Source organism: Callorhinchus milii, unplaced genomic scaffold, assembly GCF_018977255.1.
Source record: "Callorhinchus milii isolate IMCB2004 unplaced genomic scaffold, IMCB_Cmil_1.0 Scaffold4, whole genome shotgun sequence".
In the NCBI taxonomy this organism is placed as follows: domain Eukaryota; kingdom Metazoa; phylum Chordata; class Chondrichthyes; order Chimaeriformes; family Callorhinchidae; genus Callorhinchus; species Callorhinchus milii.
The window spans coordinates 47,207,269-47,226,786 of NW_024704745.1; the positions used below are offsets into that span (position 1 = coordinate 47,207,269).

Here is a 19,518-nt window from a genome sequence, read left to right on the forward strand (position 1 = left end):
CTGGGAGGACCCATACACCAACACTGCTGTCACTCAAGCAAACTATAGGTAGAGGTATAATAATAATAATCCTTGCATTTGATATAGCGCCTTATCACATCTTTGAAACGTCTCAATGTGTTTCACAGAATATACTGTAAAATGAATTGACTTTATATTTTTTGGGCAAAACACGGCAGTCAATTGCGCACAACAATGTCCCACAAAGAGTCGTGGATTGAGTAACCTAAATCATTTTTTTATTTTGAAGGATTTATTACCCCCAGAAAAGCGATCCGCTAATTGACTAACAACCAGGTTCCTACTTACTGCTGGGTAAACAGAGGTGTGTGGGGTAAGGAAATTTGCCAAATGTTTCGCCCTCCCAGGAATCAAACCGAGGACCTCTTGCTTGAGAGGCGAGTGCTCTAACCATTAAGGACTCCACATCCTGTAGCTTAGTGACATAGGTATTTGATACAGGTATTTGAACAAACTGCAAGGCATCATCTTCAAAGGGAAAATGCAGAAGCAGAGCAGGAGGAAAAATGTTGTGTCCCAAAAGAGAGATTATGTAGGCATTACTAGACTGTCATGACTAAACTGGCAAAACACCCAAGAACACAAAAATAATGTCTGAAAGGATGCTTGATGACCAATCCTTCTTGGAACCTAACATGGCTTAGTTTACTTTATTTTTTTCTAATGTGATAAGGGCAGCAATAGATATCAATTCAGTGGATTTCTTTCTATTTTATGATCCACACATTTACATTGGTGCATCCAATAACATAGTGAGGACATGTTTATTTTGTACTTCTGTGATCACATGCTTGAGTCTTAACAGATGTTTGCCCTGCAGTGTTCTAACAGTATGGGTGATATGTTCTGTAAGTATTCATCAAGGAACTTGCAGGGGTTTCCTTTACCCCAGGGAAATTTTGATGTAAATTCTGCACACCTGTACGGTTCCATCTGGATGCACAGCTACAATAAGCTCATTTCTCAAGCAGTGTTGGCATGAGTGCTCTATATAGGTGTTGATGTTGGGTCAGCAATCTTGTGCAAGTGCTATTTTTCACAAATTGAATGTGGAATATACCAACAAACTAAGAATTAATGTTAGATGATGTTACACTGAATTAAAGTGTTATTTTAAGAACATGTTGAAACATTATATTGTGTTCTATTTCATTTGGAGGATTAGGTAATTAGTAAAAAATAGTATTTTTAATTCTGATATTAAATCTTTGTTGTTTCCCTATTGTATCCAAATTAGTACCAAATTGTTTGTTATGGCTTGTTACATACTTCTTACTATATAATCAGATCCTGATGTATGCAAATCTGTTAAGTTTAACTTTTTTATCTTTCATTACCAATGAATCAAACAGTTTAATGTAACCCTTTGTCATTTTCTTGGAATGGAACATTAATTATTGTCTTGTTTTGTTATTCTTTAAAAAATTAAGTATTCAACATGTTAAGCATTTTTTAAGCACATCCCCATTAAGCGTCTTGGCTGAGCTGAAATTTGACCTCTGCACTTTAACTTGCTATGTACATTCCTTTTCACGCAAGTAAGTTCCCAAAGAATGCTGTGAAGATATTAATAATGCCAATGATGAGGTATAATAATGCTTGCAATCAGAAGTACCTATCTGTAGGTAATTTTTTTTAGCAAAATTCTCTGTCATGAGAGACAGTCAGCTGCACCTGACATTTAATAGGTCATCTGCAAGTGTTTCAGAGTACTTTGGGAATTTGAAAAACAGGTATAAGACCATCTTTATTAGAACCAGCCTTTCAACTGATCCTCAACTGGAATTGGCAATTATTCAGGAAACTAATTGATGAGTGGAGTTCATGCATCTCCCTTTGGGAGAAGTGTATTCTGGAAGGTTAATAATAATAATCCTTGCATTTGATATTGCGCCTTATCACGTCTTCGAGGCATTTACAAAGAGCTTCACAGAATATATTGTAAAGTGAATTGAATGTATATTTTGTAGGTTAAAGAATGAGATCAAATGGGTCAAAGGGTCTTTTTCATCCATACCTCATTTGTGATTTTTGCCATCATTGTGCAAATTTTACTTTTCTTCACCAAGTTCAATTCCAGGCAGGGCGAAACCTTGGGCAAGTTTCCTTACTCCACACGCCTAATAATAATCCCTCCAAAACCAAAAACAATAATAAATTGGTCATTTTCAATCTAAGACTGTTTGTGGGACATTGCTGTGCACAATTGGCTGCCGTGTTCGACCACAAATGTACAGTCAATTCACTTTACAGTGTGTTCTGTGAAGTGCTTTGGGACGTCCTCCCGACGTGAAAAGCGCTATATCAAATGCAAGGATTATTATTAAAAGATGGACTGTATCTATTGTGACATTTTGCTTTTCACACTTATATGCCTGTTAGGACACAATATAATTTTGTTCTCTAATAATTGTAGCCACTCATTATTTCACCCATCCTGGGAAGTTCACAGCAACGTTGAAAATATCTTTGAATTTCTGCACTATTTCTGGTTAGCTAGTGTTGGTATTTTACTAACATGTGTTACATTTTCTCTATAGATGTTCCATGAGGATGCCAGTGGTGGATGGCAGTTAGTTGCTGTAGATGTGAACAAGCCTCAAGGCAGAGCACCTACATGTTTGCAGGTATGTTAGTTACGTCTATTTCATAAACTTGGTTATACATTATTTCTTCCCAAATTTAGATACATAGTAAAATCTATAAGTAATATCATGTACAGTAAGGCTAATGAATATTGTTTGCTTCATTATTTTAGGATAATGAGTTAAGGAAGCTGCAGTTCTAAGAACCCTATATTGATATTAATAACATGTTTTAAATTAGTCTAATGGGAATTGGGGAGACCTGTGTTGAATATTTCTCTTGCTGTCAGCACTGATCACCACCAACAACACCTTGCATTGATAGCATATCAGAGCATGGTCTCTCCACAATAATAATGCATTTGATATAGTGCTTTTCACATCTTCTTGACGTCTCAAAGTGTCTCAAAGCGTCCTCCCGACGTGAAAGGCGCTCTATAAATGAAATCTTGTTCTTGTTGTTGTGTTCACAGAATAGACTGTAAAGTGAATTGACCGTATATTCTGTGGGTGAAACGCAGCAGCCAATTGCGCACATCAGTGGCCCACAAACAGTCGTGGATTGAAAATGACCAATTTATTATGGTTTTGTTTTGGAGGGATTATTATTAGGCGTGTGGAGTAAGGAAACTTGCCCAAGGTTTCTCCCTGCCTGGAATTGAACCCAGGTGTCTCACTTTCAAGGCGAGTGCTCCAACCACTGAGCTACAGGACTCCATATAATACAATAAGCGACCAGGAGGCACACATCTTGCAGGGAGAGTCATACAGTATTTATTTTCTCTTCTCATTTGGAAATGAAACATCTCATTGTAGCGAGGTGTTTCGTGGCATGAAACATCATTCCAGTTCAGAAATGGTGTACTCGATGCTTCTCAAGGTCATAAATAACAGTGTTGGGAATGCATTGTCATTAAACCTTTTACACATAGACTGACTAATTCTAAAAATTGATTCAATGAATGTTATGTAGCTTAACATACAGTTTGGGCTCATTTGCAAAACAAATATTAGATTCAGGAGTGCATTTGATTGTATTTGCCTAATTTTTTTTAAACTTTCGTATTTTTCTACAGTTAATGCATAACCCATCCTCATTATTACAATAATTATTATTATTATCCTCATTATTAGGACACGTTTCAGTTGACATGAAAGATAAAATCTCTGTCACAGCTATTATGTGATTTATTTTCGTAATGCACTTATTCATTTATGCAGTTACTTTTTTTTAAATTAAATGGACTTCGTAACTTTGGATAGTAGATTCTCAAAAGCTAGTGATAAAAAGCAATTTACCCCCCAAAATAGCATTGTCTGTATGTCTAGAATCTGTAAAGAGGAACTGCACCTGTAATTACTCACTTCATTAGCTCTGTATTTGGAAATAAGCAAGAGTTAATTATATTAGTAAGTAATTTTTTTGTAGCTTATTCAAAAATTCAATTATAATTTATTTGGATTTTTAGGTTTATATTTTGGTTTTTTTTGTGGTTTGTTTTCATCAGGCAGTCTTCAGAATAGGTCAACACAGTGCATTTGAATGCAGAAAAAGGCAACTTCTTTTCCAAAACATTGTTTTAATTTCAATTTATAAGAGCACTACCTACTGGAGCAATTTGATTTTTTCATTTCAAAAGACCTTGTTTTTCTGAGTGATGCTGGGTTACATTCAGCATATTAGGATTAATGTAATGCACTAAACAATAACATAACAAAGGTGGTCCCAGTTGAATGCGAGTTTGCTTGGAGGGTAAGCCTATGTGGACCCGAACTCTTATCATTTTTGGGTGCTGATGAGCTGGCTTCACATGCTATTAAATGTTCAACTCCCACAAGACACCACGTCCTGCGCTGATGTGTGCTATGCACTGGAAGTACAGCTGAGTTTGCAACGGAAGTGACGGCATCAGCACTTCTGCCATATAGCACTCAGTTTCATTACATAGGAAGTGATTTCAGCGATAGTTTGATGACCTGCAAGTCAGACTTTACTTATTTGCGACTTCTGACCTATTGGATCCAGCGGACTGTGTCATTATGAGGTTCTCCTGTTTTCTGCTGTGCGCAATTGGCTGCCGCGTTTCGCCCACAAAATACGCAGCCAATCCATTTTACAGTATATTCCGTGAAGCACTTTGAGATGTATCAAAGCCATGATAAAGCACTATATCTAATGCAAGGATTATTATTATTTAGATTGGAGGCAGTTTAGGTATTCCAAACCTGGATTTGGAGTTGAATTATATGTTTAATGCAGGCATTTACTAACTGGTGACAGCTTTGTAGGGGGAAACAGCATGATGTTGCCAATTCATGTTGAATTATAAACAAGTTTACTGCTGTGGAACTATTATCTACTGGTTCATACTAGACTAGTTGATACTCCAGGTCTATTTCACATCAGACCTTTACTGTTAAGAGACTTTCATCCAATTAGTTTGTACTCGATTAAAACCTTAGTTTGCAGAGGTGGGTGAACAGTCTTCTGTTCATGTTTTCCTATGATAATATGACAATCACCTGGCACTCTTATTTTATTCAGTTGCAAAAATATAAATTCAGAGAATACTTTGAAAAAAAAGATTTTTTTCTCTATATCTGTTATGATAAACACAAAAGTGAGTATTTCACATCTGTCACTTTCCTGTGAGAAGCTTATTATATGGTCTTGGACTGCATGTGAGTGGAAATACACAGCTGCAGTGGACTCAGTTCATCTCTGTTTAAAATACATCTTGGCAGGGAAACAAGAGTCTATTGTGTTTGAAAATGTGTTTGTTCATTTGTTATGTTTGTGTCCATTTATGTGAAGGATATCAGTGCTGGAGGAATTTTCTAATTTTGGAACTTGTCAACATCAAGCAGTCTCCAGATAAACAGTATATGTTCCTCTTTGATTCTGCCTGAGTCATACGAGCTAATCACAATAGAGTATAGTTTTCATCTCCCACACCAGATGTCGCATTCATAAAAGAGGTTTGAATGAAGAAGGCCATTCAGCCCATTTTATTTTTCCAGAAAATAATAATAATAATCCTTGCATTTAATATAGTCTTATCAATTCTAATTCCATTCACTCATTGAAAGACTCTATTGTTCTCTTTCTCTGCTGAAGGCATTGACTCTTTCTGGGGTAAACTTCCACAGTCATTGGAAGCCCTCTAGGACCTCACTTTAGATAGTGAGTGTCCGGCATGCTAGTATTCCTGAGCCCTCTCTTATTCACACCCATGCTGCCCACTCACCTGCACATGCACTCTATTTGATCCATCGTTATTGTAGTGGGTAAAAGCACTGCCTTGTGTAATCTCAAATAGAAGGACATCAGTTCATTTCCTGGACTATGCTGAATTACCTGATCTTAGCTTGTTTTTACAATTAAGAAGATAAAAAGGAAACAGGATGCTTCTCCATTCCTCATTGCTACCAAGTGTGTGTGTGTGCGCGTGCATGTGCAGGTGAGTGGGCAGCATGGGTGTGAATAAGAGAGGGCTCAGGAATACTAGCATGCCGGACACTCACTATCTAAAGTGAGGTCCTAGAGGGCTTCCAATGACTGTGGAAGTTTACCCCAGAAAGAGTCAATGCCTTCAGCAGAGAAAGAGAACAATTTGGCAAAAATGTCACAATGTTTGAATAATGCCAACCGGAGCTCTGTTTTAAAGACCTTTTTTTAAAATGTCCTTTGGAGCCAGTTTCAGATCTTTTGTCTGAATTGCTTGTTTATATTGGACTGTAATACTGAATGAAATTCTGAGAGCTGCAGATGGAAGAAATGCTATGGACATTTCTCACTCATGCCACATTGAGCAGTTTCAGGTTCAAGATCTAACATATGAAAGCATTGGAGCGTGGAATTTTCCTTTGACAAAGTTGTTGTAAATTTTTAATTAGATATGGTTGACAGGAATGCAGAGACGGCTTAAACTTCTCTTCATCAGAAAGGTTAAAATTGGAATAAAATGTATATTACTATTATCTGAGAAAACATTTTCTAGACACTTGCCTTATTCTATTAAATTGGATGGCTTTGGAATGTGAAAAATAGCCTAAGGTTGCATTTGTACACAATATCATGAATTGTTTTAATTTATTCTTGTGAAGATGATGGAAATAAAGTAGACATGTCAGTTCACATTGTTTTTTTGCGAGTTAATTCAACTTAGCAAAATATCTTTCAAAAAATTAAAAATTCCTGAATTGCTTTCAATTTTGCATTTTCCCTAACATCTGTTCATTGTATTTTGGCAAGCAACAACTCTCATGTATCCTTAAGGCAGTATTCTCACCTGTTCTATCAAGGGTACACTAACAATTCACAAGCTAATTAATTTACACAACTCGATAAAGCATAGAATAAGATAATTTTGGACAAAGCCTCTTTTAAATGTATAAAAACGGCATTACAGGTTAGAGCATTGAAGTCTTTGTACATCGGTAGTAATCAGCCTAAATCCAAACTCTGAGATTTAATTAGTTTGAATGGAGCAAAAATATGAACAGTTGAAACCATTATTAGGGGTGATCAGTTTTGAAAATGCTAAAATCCAATGAATAACTCAGCATCTTTTGAGTATAACAGAGGTTAATAAACGATGTTCGATAGGAAGTGACTACTCTTTCTGTCATAACTCAATTAGATATTATAGTTTACACTGTATCAACTTAATAAATCTGAATCAGCTTTTTGATTGACTGAATCAATTAGTGATTTTACTGGGGATTAATTCGTGAAATGCATCTCTTGTTTTCCAAGTGATTTAGTCACAAAAATAGTGTGTCTCAGATATCACCACCACCAATAAAGCCATCTCGGACTATTACTTCATCTCCCTTAACTCCTCCATCCCACTCCCTCTTATCCAACCCACTTCTATCTCCTATCACCCCTGGGAAAAAAAAACATCCTCTCTGCAGCCCTAGATATCCTCTCTACTGCACTAGAGTCATCTGAACTCTCATCTCCATCATTTCCAAACAAAGCCCACCAACTGCTCCCTTGATCCCATCCCTACTTTCTCCTGACCTCTCAGCTCCACCTCCTTACCCCCAATTCACAGACATCATCAACCTCTCTCTGTCCACTGGCATAGTTCTCACCCCCTTAAAAACTGTCATCACCCCATCCCTCAATTGACCCATCTCTGTTCCCCAACTGTTGTCCCATTTCCAATTTACCTTTTTTTTCCCAAGGTTCTTGAATGAGTAGTTGCTCCCCAACTTTGCTCTTTCCTCTTCTGTTACTGCCTGCCTGAACTGTTCCGATCTGGTTTTCTGCTGCTCATAGTACAAAGACAAAGTCAAAGTCACAAATGACATTCTGTCCATCTGTGACCATGCTCTATCTGCCTCCTCACCCTACTTGATCTCTCCGTTGCCTTCGACACTGTCGACCCTTCTATTCTTCTCCACTGTCCTTTTCCCAGCTCCACCTTCACGGTTCTGTCCTTGCCTGATTTCACTATTACCTTTCCCATTGTGTCCACTTTGTATCTGCCAACGGTTTCTTCTCCAGCCCCCGCACCAGCACGTGCGGAGTTCCTCAGGGCTCTGTCCTCTTTAATTTACATGCTCCTGCTCAGTGATGGCATCCACAGGCATGGGGTTAACATCCACATGAATGTAGATGACACCCAACTCTATCTCTCTGCCTTCATTTTTGATTCCAGGATCACTGCTATCCTGATGGATTGCCTGTCAGACATCAATTCTTGGATGAGAGCTAACTTTCTCCAGTTGAACGGTGACAAGACCAAGGCCCACCTGCCGATCCCCCCCACGCTTGCCTGGCTCCACTGGCACCACATCCTTCAGAGGATCGAGTTCAAGATCCTTGTTCTCACATTTAAAGCCCTTCACGGTCGTGTCCCTCCCTACCTCTGAGACATGCTAAAACCTTACCAAATCACCCCTTCAGCACTCGGCAGCCACTGACCTGCTGCATGTCCCCCAGTCAGCTCCACCATTGGTGGTCGGGCCTTCAACCTTTCTGTCCCAACCATCTGGAACTCCATCCCAGAGTCCCTTCACCTTACCCTTCCCTTGCCTCCTTCAAGGTCTGTCTCGAGACCTTCTTCCTTGACTGTGCCTTCGGTCATCTTCCCATCCCCAACCCCCTTGGCCCCCATCCCTCTTGAATCCAACCCTTCAGATGCAAACCTACCTTTGGCTGTCCAGTGTGTAGGGACGTCCTCTCAACATAAAAGGTGCTAGAAATGCAGTTTATTGTTGTCCAATACTCGAATATCCTTTTGAAGGAAAAGGGTCCAAAACTGGGAACTGCCATTCAAATATGTACTCAACAGTAATCTATACAAACATACAAATGTAATTTAACTTGTATTCAAATGTATTTGACTAGCTTAAATACAGCACCTTTATGTTGTCCTGAACTCTTCAGTGAATCACCCATGATATATTATTGATGTTTACATTGTGCATATATTGTGAGCAATCCAAAGCTACTGACAAAAGCAAAAATGAGTTCTGTTGCCTATCCTAACCCAGCAAGCCTTTAGCACAGCTTTTACAACATTGGCACCTGTGCTGTTGAGTGCCAGTGTAAACTTCCTTTCTGTTCATGGTTCATTTGTATGAAGAGCAAGGCAGAGAATTTTAAACCTTCTGCTGTTTCCCATTCTCGGAATCTCCCGATAGGATTTTCTCTCTCCCAAGACTCTTATCTCCATCATTTCAAAACCAAGATCTGACAAACATCATTCCTCACTGAAGTCCCTCAGCAGGGGGTTAATTGAATTCAAATTGTTTTCTATTTTTAGAAATATTGGTGCCACAAAATGACAGTGAAGTTCCCAGGTTTAATTTAAACATCAACCAGATTACTGATTTAAAAATAATGATTAATATGAGAAAATTGATTTATTTGCATGTGACATTTGTTGTAGATGCCCTACAATTAGAGCCCAGAATGGACCAAGTATCCTCAATTTCAATGTAAGCGGGGCAACGATATGTAACGATAGCGCCATATCCCAGCTCCACAGTGCATTTTTGCACATGCACACAGTGGGAAATATTTCCCTGTATTAAACCTGCAAAAACACCTCTTAATAATCCAGAGGCTGAAAATGCACTGTGTAAGCCTACTTAAAAAGAAAACAGAATTGTTTTAAAAACAGATTACAACTCTTACGTGCTCCAAAGCAATGGATGTTTTACAATTTGTATAGACAACCAAGTAATAGTTAAGTCACATAAGTAGCTCAATAAACAAGTAGTATTCTCCTGCCATTCATTAGCCTATCTGTTTAACTACTTTCTAATAAAACTAAGTGTAACAAATCTTTAATCTTTTCAATAAATCTTCGTTAGATTTATGTAGTTTGCTGATAAAATGGTATTAACTTTCATCACTGAGATCTCCGAAATACAAACCCATTCCCCATATTGTAATAATAATGGTAATAATCATTGCATTTAATATATTGCCTAATCAGGTCTTCAAGATATCTCAAAGCACTTCACAGAATATACAGTAAAGTAAGTTGACTGTATATTTTACAAAAAGCGAATATATTCACCATACTATTATTCATTTTGATTTGATATTTCAACTTCACTCCACAAACCCGCTACTACGTAACAGATGGTTATGAATTTGAATTTGTTTCATTTTGAGTTAGAATTTCTTCAGTAGTTATTCAACAGGTGTCAGCCTGGCTCAATAGGTAGCATTCTCACCTCTGCGTCAAAGCCACTGTCGTGAGCTCATAGTGTAGACTGACACACCGGGGCAGTGCTGAAACACTACGCAAAAACAAGTGAGTTTCTTCCAGTGTGCTGATCAACAATCCCTAGATGAAATTGATCATTCATTTATTGAACGGAGTCCTGTAACTTAGTGGTTAGAGCCTTGCAAACAAGAGACCTGGGTTAGTTTCCTGGGCAGCACAAACCGTTGGGCAAGTTTCCTTATTACACACGCCTCTGTTTACCTAGCAGTAAGTAGGAACCCGGTTGTGAATCAATTGGTGAATTGCTTTTCCGGGGTAATATTCCCTTCCAAATAAAAAAGAATTTAGTCACTCAATCAATGACTGTTTGTGGGACAATTGGCTGCTGCGTTTCACTCACAAAATATACAGTCAATTCACTTTACAGTATATTCTGTGAAGTGCTTTGAGACATCTCAAAGACATGACAAGGCTCTATATCAAATGCAAGTATTAATATTATTGGCTATTTGTGGGACATTACTATGTGTAAATTGGCTGTTCGCCTGTAAAGACACAATCACTACACTTTGCAGTAAATTTTGTGAAGTGCTTTGAAATGTTTTCATGATGTGATAAGACAATCGAACGCAAGAATTGTCATTTATTATTATTGAACATTAAATGTTGATATGACAAAAGATGACTTGAAAAGATAAACCTGGAAAAAAGCATACAACTCCAGATGCTATTCACTTTTCTCTGCTGCTGTTCGCACACTAAGCTGAAAGTGAAGAGTAGCTGATACAAATGCTGGCAGAATAACTTTCAACCATAACAAAATCAAGGACAGAATTGAATAACTGTTGAATAAGTGGAGCAAAGCAACACAGCCAAATAACTTGATAACTTGTCACTTTTAACAGACAAATGTACAAAAGAACATGAGAAGTTAGTTTCAAATGAGTTTATTTTCTTTATACAGGTGATGAAAAGGAGCCATCAAATACATTTTAAGATGAAGCCTATTGAAAGGCATTGAAATGTCAAACTAGCAATTCAGAATTGCAACATGACAATATCACAAAACCAAGCAGAAATGATTACATATAGAGTGAGAGCAAGAAAAAACATAATATACAAAGCTTTAGATATAATAATAAAGGATATTTTCTAACCTGGACACGCATTACAATCCAGAAAAAAAATTACAAGACAACGTTGGTATGATTGGCATAACTGAAAAAAAAGCAATCTGATACTGTATGTGCCCCATTTAGAAGTGAAACAGACAACATAAATTAGAAATTGAACCACCTCTAGTAACTGTAAATCACACACAGTACAGGATAACCGTAACAATAGCCCGATCTGCATTTACAAACTGGAACTATGAAACAATCGTACTTCACCAGATTGTATTGCCATTAGTGTACACAAATGTATGCTAGTCTCAAAGTTTTTTTTTCCAAAAGTGTTAGCATCAACAGTTTTGCATTAGTAGTAACAATAATTATTATTGATACTGATAATAATAATCCTTGCATTTGCAGCTTTTCACATCTCCTAGAGTGTCAAAGCGCTTCAGAGAATATGCTGTAAAGTGAATTGACCGTATATTTGTGGGCTAAACACGGCAGCCAATTGCGCACAGCAGTGTCCCACAAACAGTCGTGGATTGAAAATGACCAATTTATTATTGTTTTGTTTTGGAGGGATTATTATTAGGGGTGTGGAGTAAGGAAACCTGCCCAGGGTTTCGCCCTGCCTGGAATTAAACCCAGGTGTCTCGCTTGCAAGGCGAGTGCTCTAACCACTGAGCTGCAGGACTCCACGGATATACAAAGTGAACCTATAACTCTAATCAAGATTCCTGTATAGAAATGAATGGAAAACAGATGGATTAATTGTGACTTATGATTTGTGAATATCAGACTGCAACATTTAACAGCTGACGAAAACTAAGCAAACTCTGGAAAGGCGCCAATTGGTAACATGCTACTGGGAAATTAAAATAGCAAAAAGGTAACTAAAACATGGTCCTGTCAGAATATTGTGAATAAAAGCCAATAAGTTAATAAAACCAAGTAAGAGCAGCTGTTCTACTAAATATTGGACCAAAGTACAGTGTATCACTGAGATGTGGATTTCATTTTTTAAAAATACCAATACTTTAAGCAAAAGAAACAGCTTCAATTCTCTCTGCCTAACCAAAATCCTACTTACCTCACCAACTTTGCTTCTAGTCATCTTACCTCCCCACTTCTCTTCAATTCATCAATTCAGTTCCCTGTCCTCAGTTCAATTAATTCCCATTTGCCTCTCCAACATCACTGCCCTTTTCAGAATTCAGATCACACAACCTTTCCTATGTTTCCCAGTCACTGTTGGTAATGTCAAATACAGTTCAAATCTAATCTAGTTTTTTTTTGTAAAAAACTGTTCATGTAATTTAGGGACTTGTCATTTATTGAACATCAGTTTTCAGGTAAAATTTAGCTGTAGACATTTAGAGGCAAATACATTGGAACATTGATTTTCTGTCAATTTCAGTTATCCACCGGGAAAACTCCTTCATTGTGGCAGATAATTAACTTTTCACCATATAAACACACCTGATGGCTCAGCTTATTTTGCAGCTGAATAATTTGTCAAAGTTCTCTACAGTTTGCAAACAAATTGAATTCTCTGGTCCATACTAAGCAAATTTGGACTTTACAGGGAAATAATTTGAGTTTGATAACTACATGCTAGAAAATGAATAGTCCAGAATTTCACCTAGTTTTAGCCTTACGAATATTATCTCTAAGTATGAATGTGCAAAAATTTGGGAGATTGATTTTTTCCCCCAAAATTCTATCTGATTTTAAATTTGAAGGCAGTGGTCTTAAGACTAAGACCTGAAGTATTTTGAGACTCTTCTTTTCAGTTGTCCCAAACTGCATACCTCCAATACCATTATTTGTACATTTCTCTGGTAGAAAGGCTTCAATTACAAGGGCAAAGAATGGCAGAGCGAGTCACGCTTTGTTCTTTTACCTATGGAAAGGAAAGCAAGAAAATTCTACTCAAGAAAGGTTCAAGCCAGGACCTCCAAAGACTGTTGTGAACAACTAACTCTGATCCTTCATGATATTGTCCACAATCCTTCAATATTATTGCTTTTTCATATGTGCCAATCATATTACAAATAAGTATAAACTAATCCTATGTGTAAAAAAAATCAAGTTGCCAAACAATGTTGTGCAGGGATTACCATAGAAGTCCAACTAATTGTGCTTTTCTAATACTAGTGCAACAGTTCGTACCCTGGTTTTTCTGTCCTAACTCATTCACCATGTAATTTTAATGAAACTTTTTTTTCTATGACTCAACACTGAAGATACAATAAGGATTAATACAAAAGTGTCAAATCTAATTCTCAGTTCTTATAGGCTGAACACAGTTAATACTTCCCTGCAGACCTGTTTAGCTTGAGCATAAAATTATGATAAATTAACAAGTTAGAGATGGCAAGATACTTCAGCTAATTAAGATGTGAAATAAATAGATTGTCTTAATTTTCATATCAAGCCTTATCCTGCTGTTGGTAAAAGATGAATACATTTTTATTACTAAATTTTAAGTAGCCATTAGGAAATACAAACCTATGAATTTGTTTCGCTGGAAGCTATCACTGTAAAGGCCAGGCATGATTGAACCAATTGACATAATGGTATGATTTCGGTGGAAAAGATGCTGAGTCAATAGATATTGAATTCGCCATGTGATGTGTTAGAAAGGTACGTATTTCATTGCTTTTGATTTTATGCTTGGAAAATCTCGGAGATAAATGATTGCTGCTTACACCATTGCCTGGCTGGGAACATGTGATCTTTCATGAATACACAACTACTCTTTCTGCTAAGCGTGGGTAGTCATGTGTATTTGTCTCTGTGGGTCATGTCATATGTAATTCTTAACATTTACTTTGTTTTCAAGACTTTTTTTAACTAAAAAAATCAGCAAACAGTAAAGTAGTTTAAAGTCCTTTGACATCATATGGAACATGTTAATGATTATACATTTAAAATGAAGATCTAATTTCAGGATTATTTTAGCCATTTTGAAATAGGAACAGTAGACTATCAAGCCTACTCTGCCATTTTTTTGGATCAGGGCTGATCTGTTTTTTTGTTTTTGTTTTCTTGGAGGGACTATTATTAGGCATGTGGAATAAGGAAACTTGCCCAAGGTTTCACCCTGCCTGGAATTGAACCCAGGTGTCTCGCTTGCAAGGCGAGTGCTCTAACCACTGAGCAACAGGAGTGTATTTTCTAACAAGGTGAACCCACATCTGATTTGAGAGAGCACTGTGCAAGTAATTGGATTTGTTTAGCAGTATTATTTTATTGAACTTAACAAAATCAGATAGAGTTTGCCAAAATGTTTACACAAAATGTCAGCCCTGATCCAGAATGATACATGATCCACAAAAATGTTTTAAAAGATTTTGTGAAGAGCATCAACTGAATAGAGTATTTATGTGCTTCCCTCTTGAACGTTCGCACTGACTCTGTATTAAATCCTCTGAGGGAGCGAATTCCGCAATCTAACAACTCTGAGAAAAGAAATGAAATGGCTTGTGATTTCACTACTATTTAGCTCTAATTTTCAGATTATGATCTTTTGTTCTGGATTCTGTAACCATAGAAAAATAGTATCTCCTTATCCACTCTATTAATTCCCTTTACCATCTTTAATTTAACACCTCGACTAGATCACCTCTGAACATCTTCTGTTAAAGAGAGTGTATTCCTAGTTTTCCCATAACTTAAATGTTTGATGTTTTAGTTAGAATTCTAACAAATCTAGTCCCATTGAATGCACTTTAATATGCATCTGTTCTCTTTGGCATCTAAAGTACTGTATTATCTAATGAGGTGAAGCCACAGTACGTCTGATTTGAGAGAGCACTATGCAAATAATTGGATTTGTTTAGCAGTATTATTTTATTGGGCTTAACAAAATCAGATGGAGTTTACCAAAATAGCAGAATGATACATGATCCATAAAAATCTTTTAAAAGATTTTGTGAGGAGCATCAATTGAATAGGACTGGGAGAATGTGTTCTAGCCAAAGAGATTGCACTGACTATCTCCACAAGTATGGTCTGTCGCCTCAATGGAACTATTTCTCAAATCATATTGCTGTCCATCAGTCTCTTTTCTTTAATACAATACGTTTCCAAGTTCATTATTAAACAAATGTATCTGTTGTGACAAATAGTGGTGATAAGAAACATATCTCAACAGTTCTCCGACTGCATTTGCGGTGTTAATAGAATCAAGTTAAATTATCATGTAGAAGTAACAGTACTTCATATATGGGTAATGTTGATGAAAGCCTGATAATAAATGAATATTTTGGTACAATTGGATGTTTTAGTTCAATGAACCAAGGAAATTAAATGAGGAAACCACACTGAGCAAATTAAAATTAACATGGTCACCATTGAGAATGTCACAATGTTTTACTTACATTTTTAAACTTGAGCTTTAAATTAATATTACATCCATAGACTTCTGTTGTCCAAACTTGAAGAGGTAAACTATCATGTAAATGAAAGAAATTATGCAGAAGTGTAAAAACAAGTTGGGTCAACAAAATCCATAGAAGAGGAATCCAGAAATGAACATTGTACAAAGTTTGACCTGTGAAAAGATGTATATAAAACTGTCATTGGCCCTGATGGCTTATTGCATGAAGGCACCTTCATATAGACTAATCTCTGGGTCAAATCCCAGTTTCTGCTGCATTAACTGACAATTTCAGTTGAGGCATTACAGCCCCCTGAGTTAGGTAGAGGAAAAAGTCAGCCAGGGTTCACACACCTAATCACAAAACAATCACTACCTGCTGTAGGAGACTTTTATAGAAAGAGAAGGGGAGGATTTAGGGAGGGAATTCCAGAATATAGAGGCATAGTTGCTGAAGAAGTTGGCTTCTGCCGAGCACATGGAGGAGAGAGTGAAAAGTGAAGCTGGCTAGAAAAGTTTACAGAGATGGGGAAGGGCAAGAGAGTTAACAGACTTATAGATGAGGTCCTTGAAATCATTCCTCAGAAACAAGGATCTAGTGGTGGATGATAAACATTTGAAATTTAGTGTGGATAAGGGTGCAAGTGGCCAAATTTTGGATGAGCTGAGACGTGAGGGTGGTTGAGCTGGGGAGCCCAGTGAGGAGGGCATTGGCAAAATGAAATCTGGAGGTAACAAAGCTATGGATAAAGTTTTTGGCCACATTGGGCATGAGGTGGGGACAGAGATGGGTTGAAGATGAAGAAAAACAGTCTTGATCAAAACCAGAATTGTGGAAAGAAAGAGCTGAGAGTTGACAGAACGCTAAGGGTGTGTACTGTTTACATTTTTTAATATTTAAGGCCAGGTCAACCTGCAGTTCGTAAACTTAACAAAGGGAAAGATTTCAAAGGATCATCACATCGAACTGAGTGTCAATTAACTAACTTTAGAGGAGCTAATTATATGCAGGTTTTCTCTGATGCTTTTGCCTTGTGTATTGTGAGTTTGCCTATCCTTCAGAGGATCCAGTTCAAGATCCTGGTCCTCACCTACCACAGCCTACCTCTGCGACCTCCTAGCCCCCTATCAACCCGCCCGTTCCCTCCGCTCAGCCGACTCCGGCCTGCTCCACATCCCCCGACCCACCCGCCCCACCATTGGCGGGAGAGCCTTCAACCACTCTGCCCCAACTGGAATTCCATCCCCCAGTCACTCTGCCTCTCCCTCTCCTTAGCCTCCTTCAAATCCCGCCTCAAAACCCTCCTCTTTGACCATGCCATCGGCCACCCCCATTCCCCTCCCCTCCCTTCTCCCCCCCTGACCCCTGCTCGGGTTTGAAATGATGCACACTGGGACTCCCCTTGGGATGTCCTCCTGACGTGAAAGGCACTATACAAATGTAATCTTGTTGTTGTTGTTCACCAAGCTGGTTCTGTAAGTGTCCTGCTAGGACTGACTGTATATGCATTTTGAGGGATTGACTGAAACAGTATCAAGCACTTGGGAAGAGAACTTGTTTGCATTGAATATAATGGCAAACTTAGAGTGAGGGTTGTGCATGCTACAATTTAAAAGTCCTCCCAGCTGCTAGTCTGTTTAGCAGTATTGAATGCAGAATTGCTTTAAATGAACAATTGAAATAAAAATTCTGGAGCAACTGAATATTTAAGAACTAGAACATATGAATCATGATAATTATACCAAATTTGCATGTGGAAATTGAGTTAATTATAACCTTCACTTTGTAACTCAAATGGAAAGTTCTATCTTATGAACTTTGGAGGTGTATTCATTATGCCATTGGCGATATAAATGTTCATTATGCTAATGATATCCAAAGAGCATATGTAAATTAATTTAATTAGACCATACCCTATCAATCAGAAATTGTGTTGTGTCCTTATGAAATGTGGAGACTTCATCTGATGTGAAGTTTAACAAAATATTATTAATGTCAGAAGCCATATATATAAATCTTGGGGGTTCATTTCTTATGCTTTCAAAAATGCCTGTCCACATTTTAAAACATTTGTATTAAATGTGGTGGAGCAATGGAGCTAAATGATGCAGCAAATGATTTGCAAAAGGATTTAGATCAATTATTTAATTGGGCAGATACATGCCAAATGAAATGTAATACTGATAAGTATAAAGAATTATACATAAGTAGAATAAACATGGGGCAGAAGTATAAACTGAATGGAACTGAATTAAACCAAGTTGTGGAGAAAGGCCCATGGGATTTTTTTTGGTAAGCCTGTGGTTTATCTCTCTGCATTCCAGTCAAGGTGGATATCAAACACTGGATATATTTGCATGTAATCCAAGCTTCAGAGTTTTCTCATCAACTATTCAACACACATCTTCCTTCAGCATGGTAGGAAGACCTATACGTCTACCACCATAACGTTTTGGAAGTCCATTCATATTAGGTTTCCGCAACACCATAGAACCAATGTTATAAATGTTTGAAAAATCTGAGGTAATAGAAACAATACATTGGCATTCAAAATACAATAAAATGCCTTGATGTGGGAACTAATGACTAGAAGAATGAGATTTGATAAGATCAATAACCTTTTCCTTGGGTTTTCTTGTTTGTCATATGAGAAATGTTGACTGAACTATGAAAACGTTTTAATATTGTAATTCTTGGGGCTATAATCCAGGCTCAGTTAGAACCCACAGATGAACAGCCTACTTTCACTTTCTAAGAAAAGTCATTGTGGTCAAAGAGGTCAGCAGGAAACTAGATTTTAATCTTGCCTACATATACTGAATATGAAATGCCAATCTACATGTGAATATGGTACACAAGAAACTTGTAGTGAGAAATTCCACTTGGATCTAGACTTACTCTCATTTGAGGATTTCAGGGCATCCAGATTTGGAAAATTCTTAAAATTTGTGCCTTAATTTTGAAACTAGTTTTCTGTGAATTCTGTTAAAGACATACAGAAAATTAACTTCAAAGTTAAGACTGAATTCAACAATTTGCTAAATTCTGGACATTGTAAATACATAAATAGAGAAAATCTGGACCCATGTGGATTAGTAGATTTGCACCTTCTATAATGTTAAAAAATAAATTATTTTCTCTCCTTTTTAGAAAATGATGCAGTCTTCTATATTCCACATGTTCATCTTGAGCATGGTAGCTGTTGATGTGATTGTTGCTGCCAGTAATTACTACAAGGGAGATCATTCCAAGAGCCAGTACGACGAGTTTTATCTGGCAGAGGTGGGTATTATAAGCTGCTTAGATATTTCCATGGAGAGGAATGAGGAATTTATTCCAGCCCAAGCCAGTTTTATAAAATGCCATTCTTTATTCCCTTAAGTATTCTGATAAAGCTCTAACTGATTTGCTTGAGCTGTTTCAGCCTGACAGGGTGTAGAAGACTGTCAGGCTGCCATCCCGGAGGTGTTTTCTCATACAAAATGTCAGTGGTAATGAGCAGGTGGTAGAGTGGATCCTCCAGAGGCAGTACATGGTTGCTAGTTCACTTATTCCCATCAACCAAGTAACAGACAGCAGTAGTTACATAACCATTCCCAACAGTAAAATTAGTTTTGGGTTGATTTTTTGCAAATGTTTAATGAAACTTCCTTTTAAAACTTCTATGTATGAACATGCTTAGTAATTCCTTAGGTATAATTCTGGCATTTGTACA

At 37.3% G+C, this 19,518-nt stretch overlaps 1 protein-coding gene across 1 annotated transcript in view; it reads left to right on the forward strand.

Annotated features, from left to right (window-relative positions):
• nalcn (sodium leak channel, non-selective) overlaps window positions 1-19,518 on the forward strand; it is a 211,259-nt gene that overhangs the window by 84,911 nt on the left and 106,830 nt on the right. The window contains exons 10-11 of the mRNA XM_007887033.2: window positions 2,562-2,648; window positions 18,954-19,085. Of these exons, the coding sequence (XP_007885224.1) occupies window positions 2,562-2,648; window positions 18,954-19,085 (219 nt within the window). The remainder of the gene's footprint in view (window positions 1-2,561; window positions 2,649-18,953; window positions 19,086-19,518) is intronic.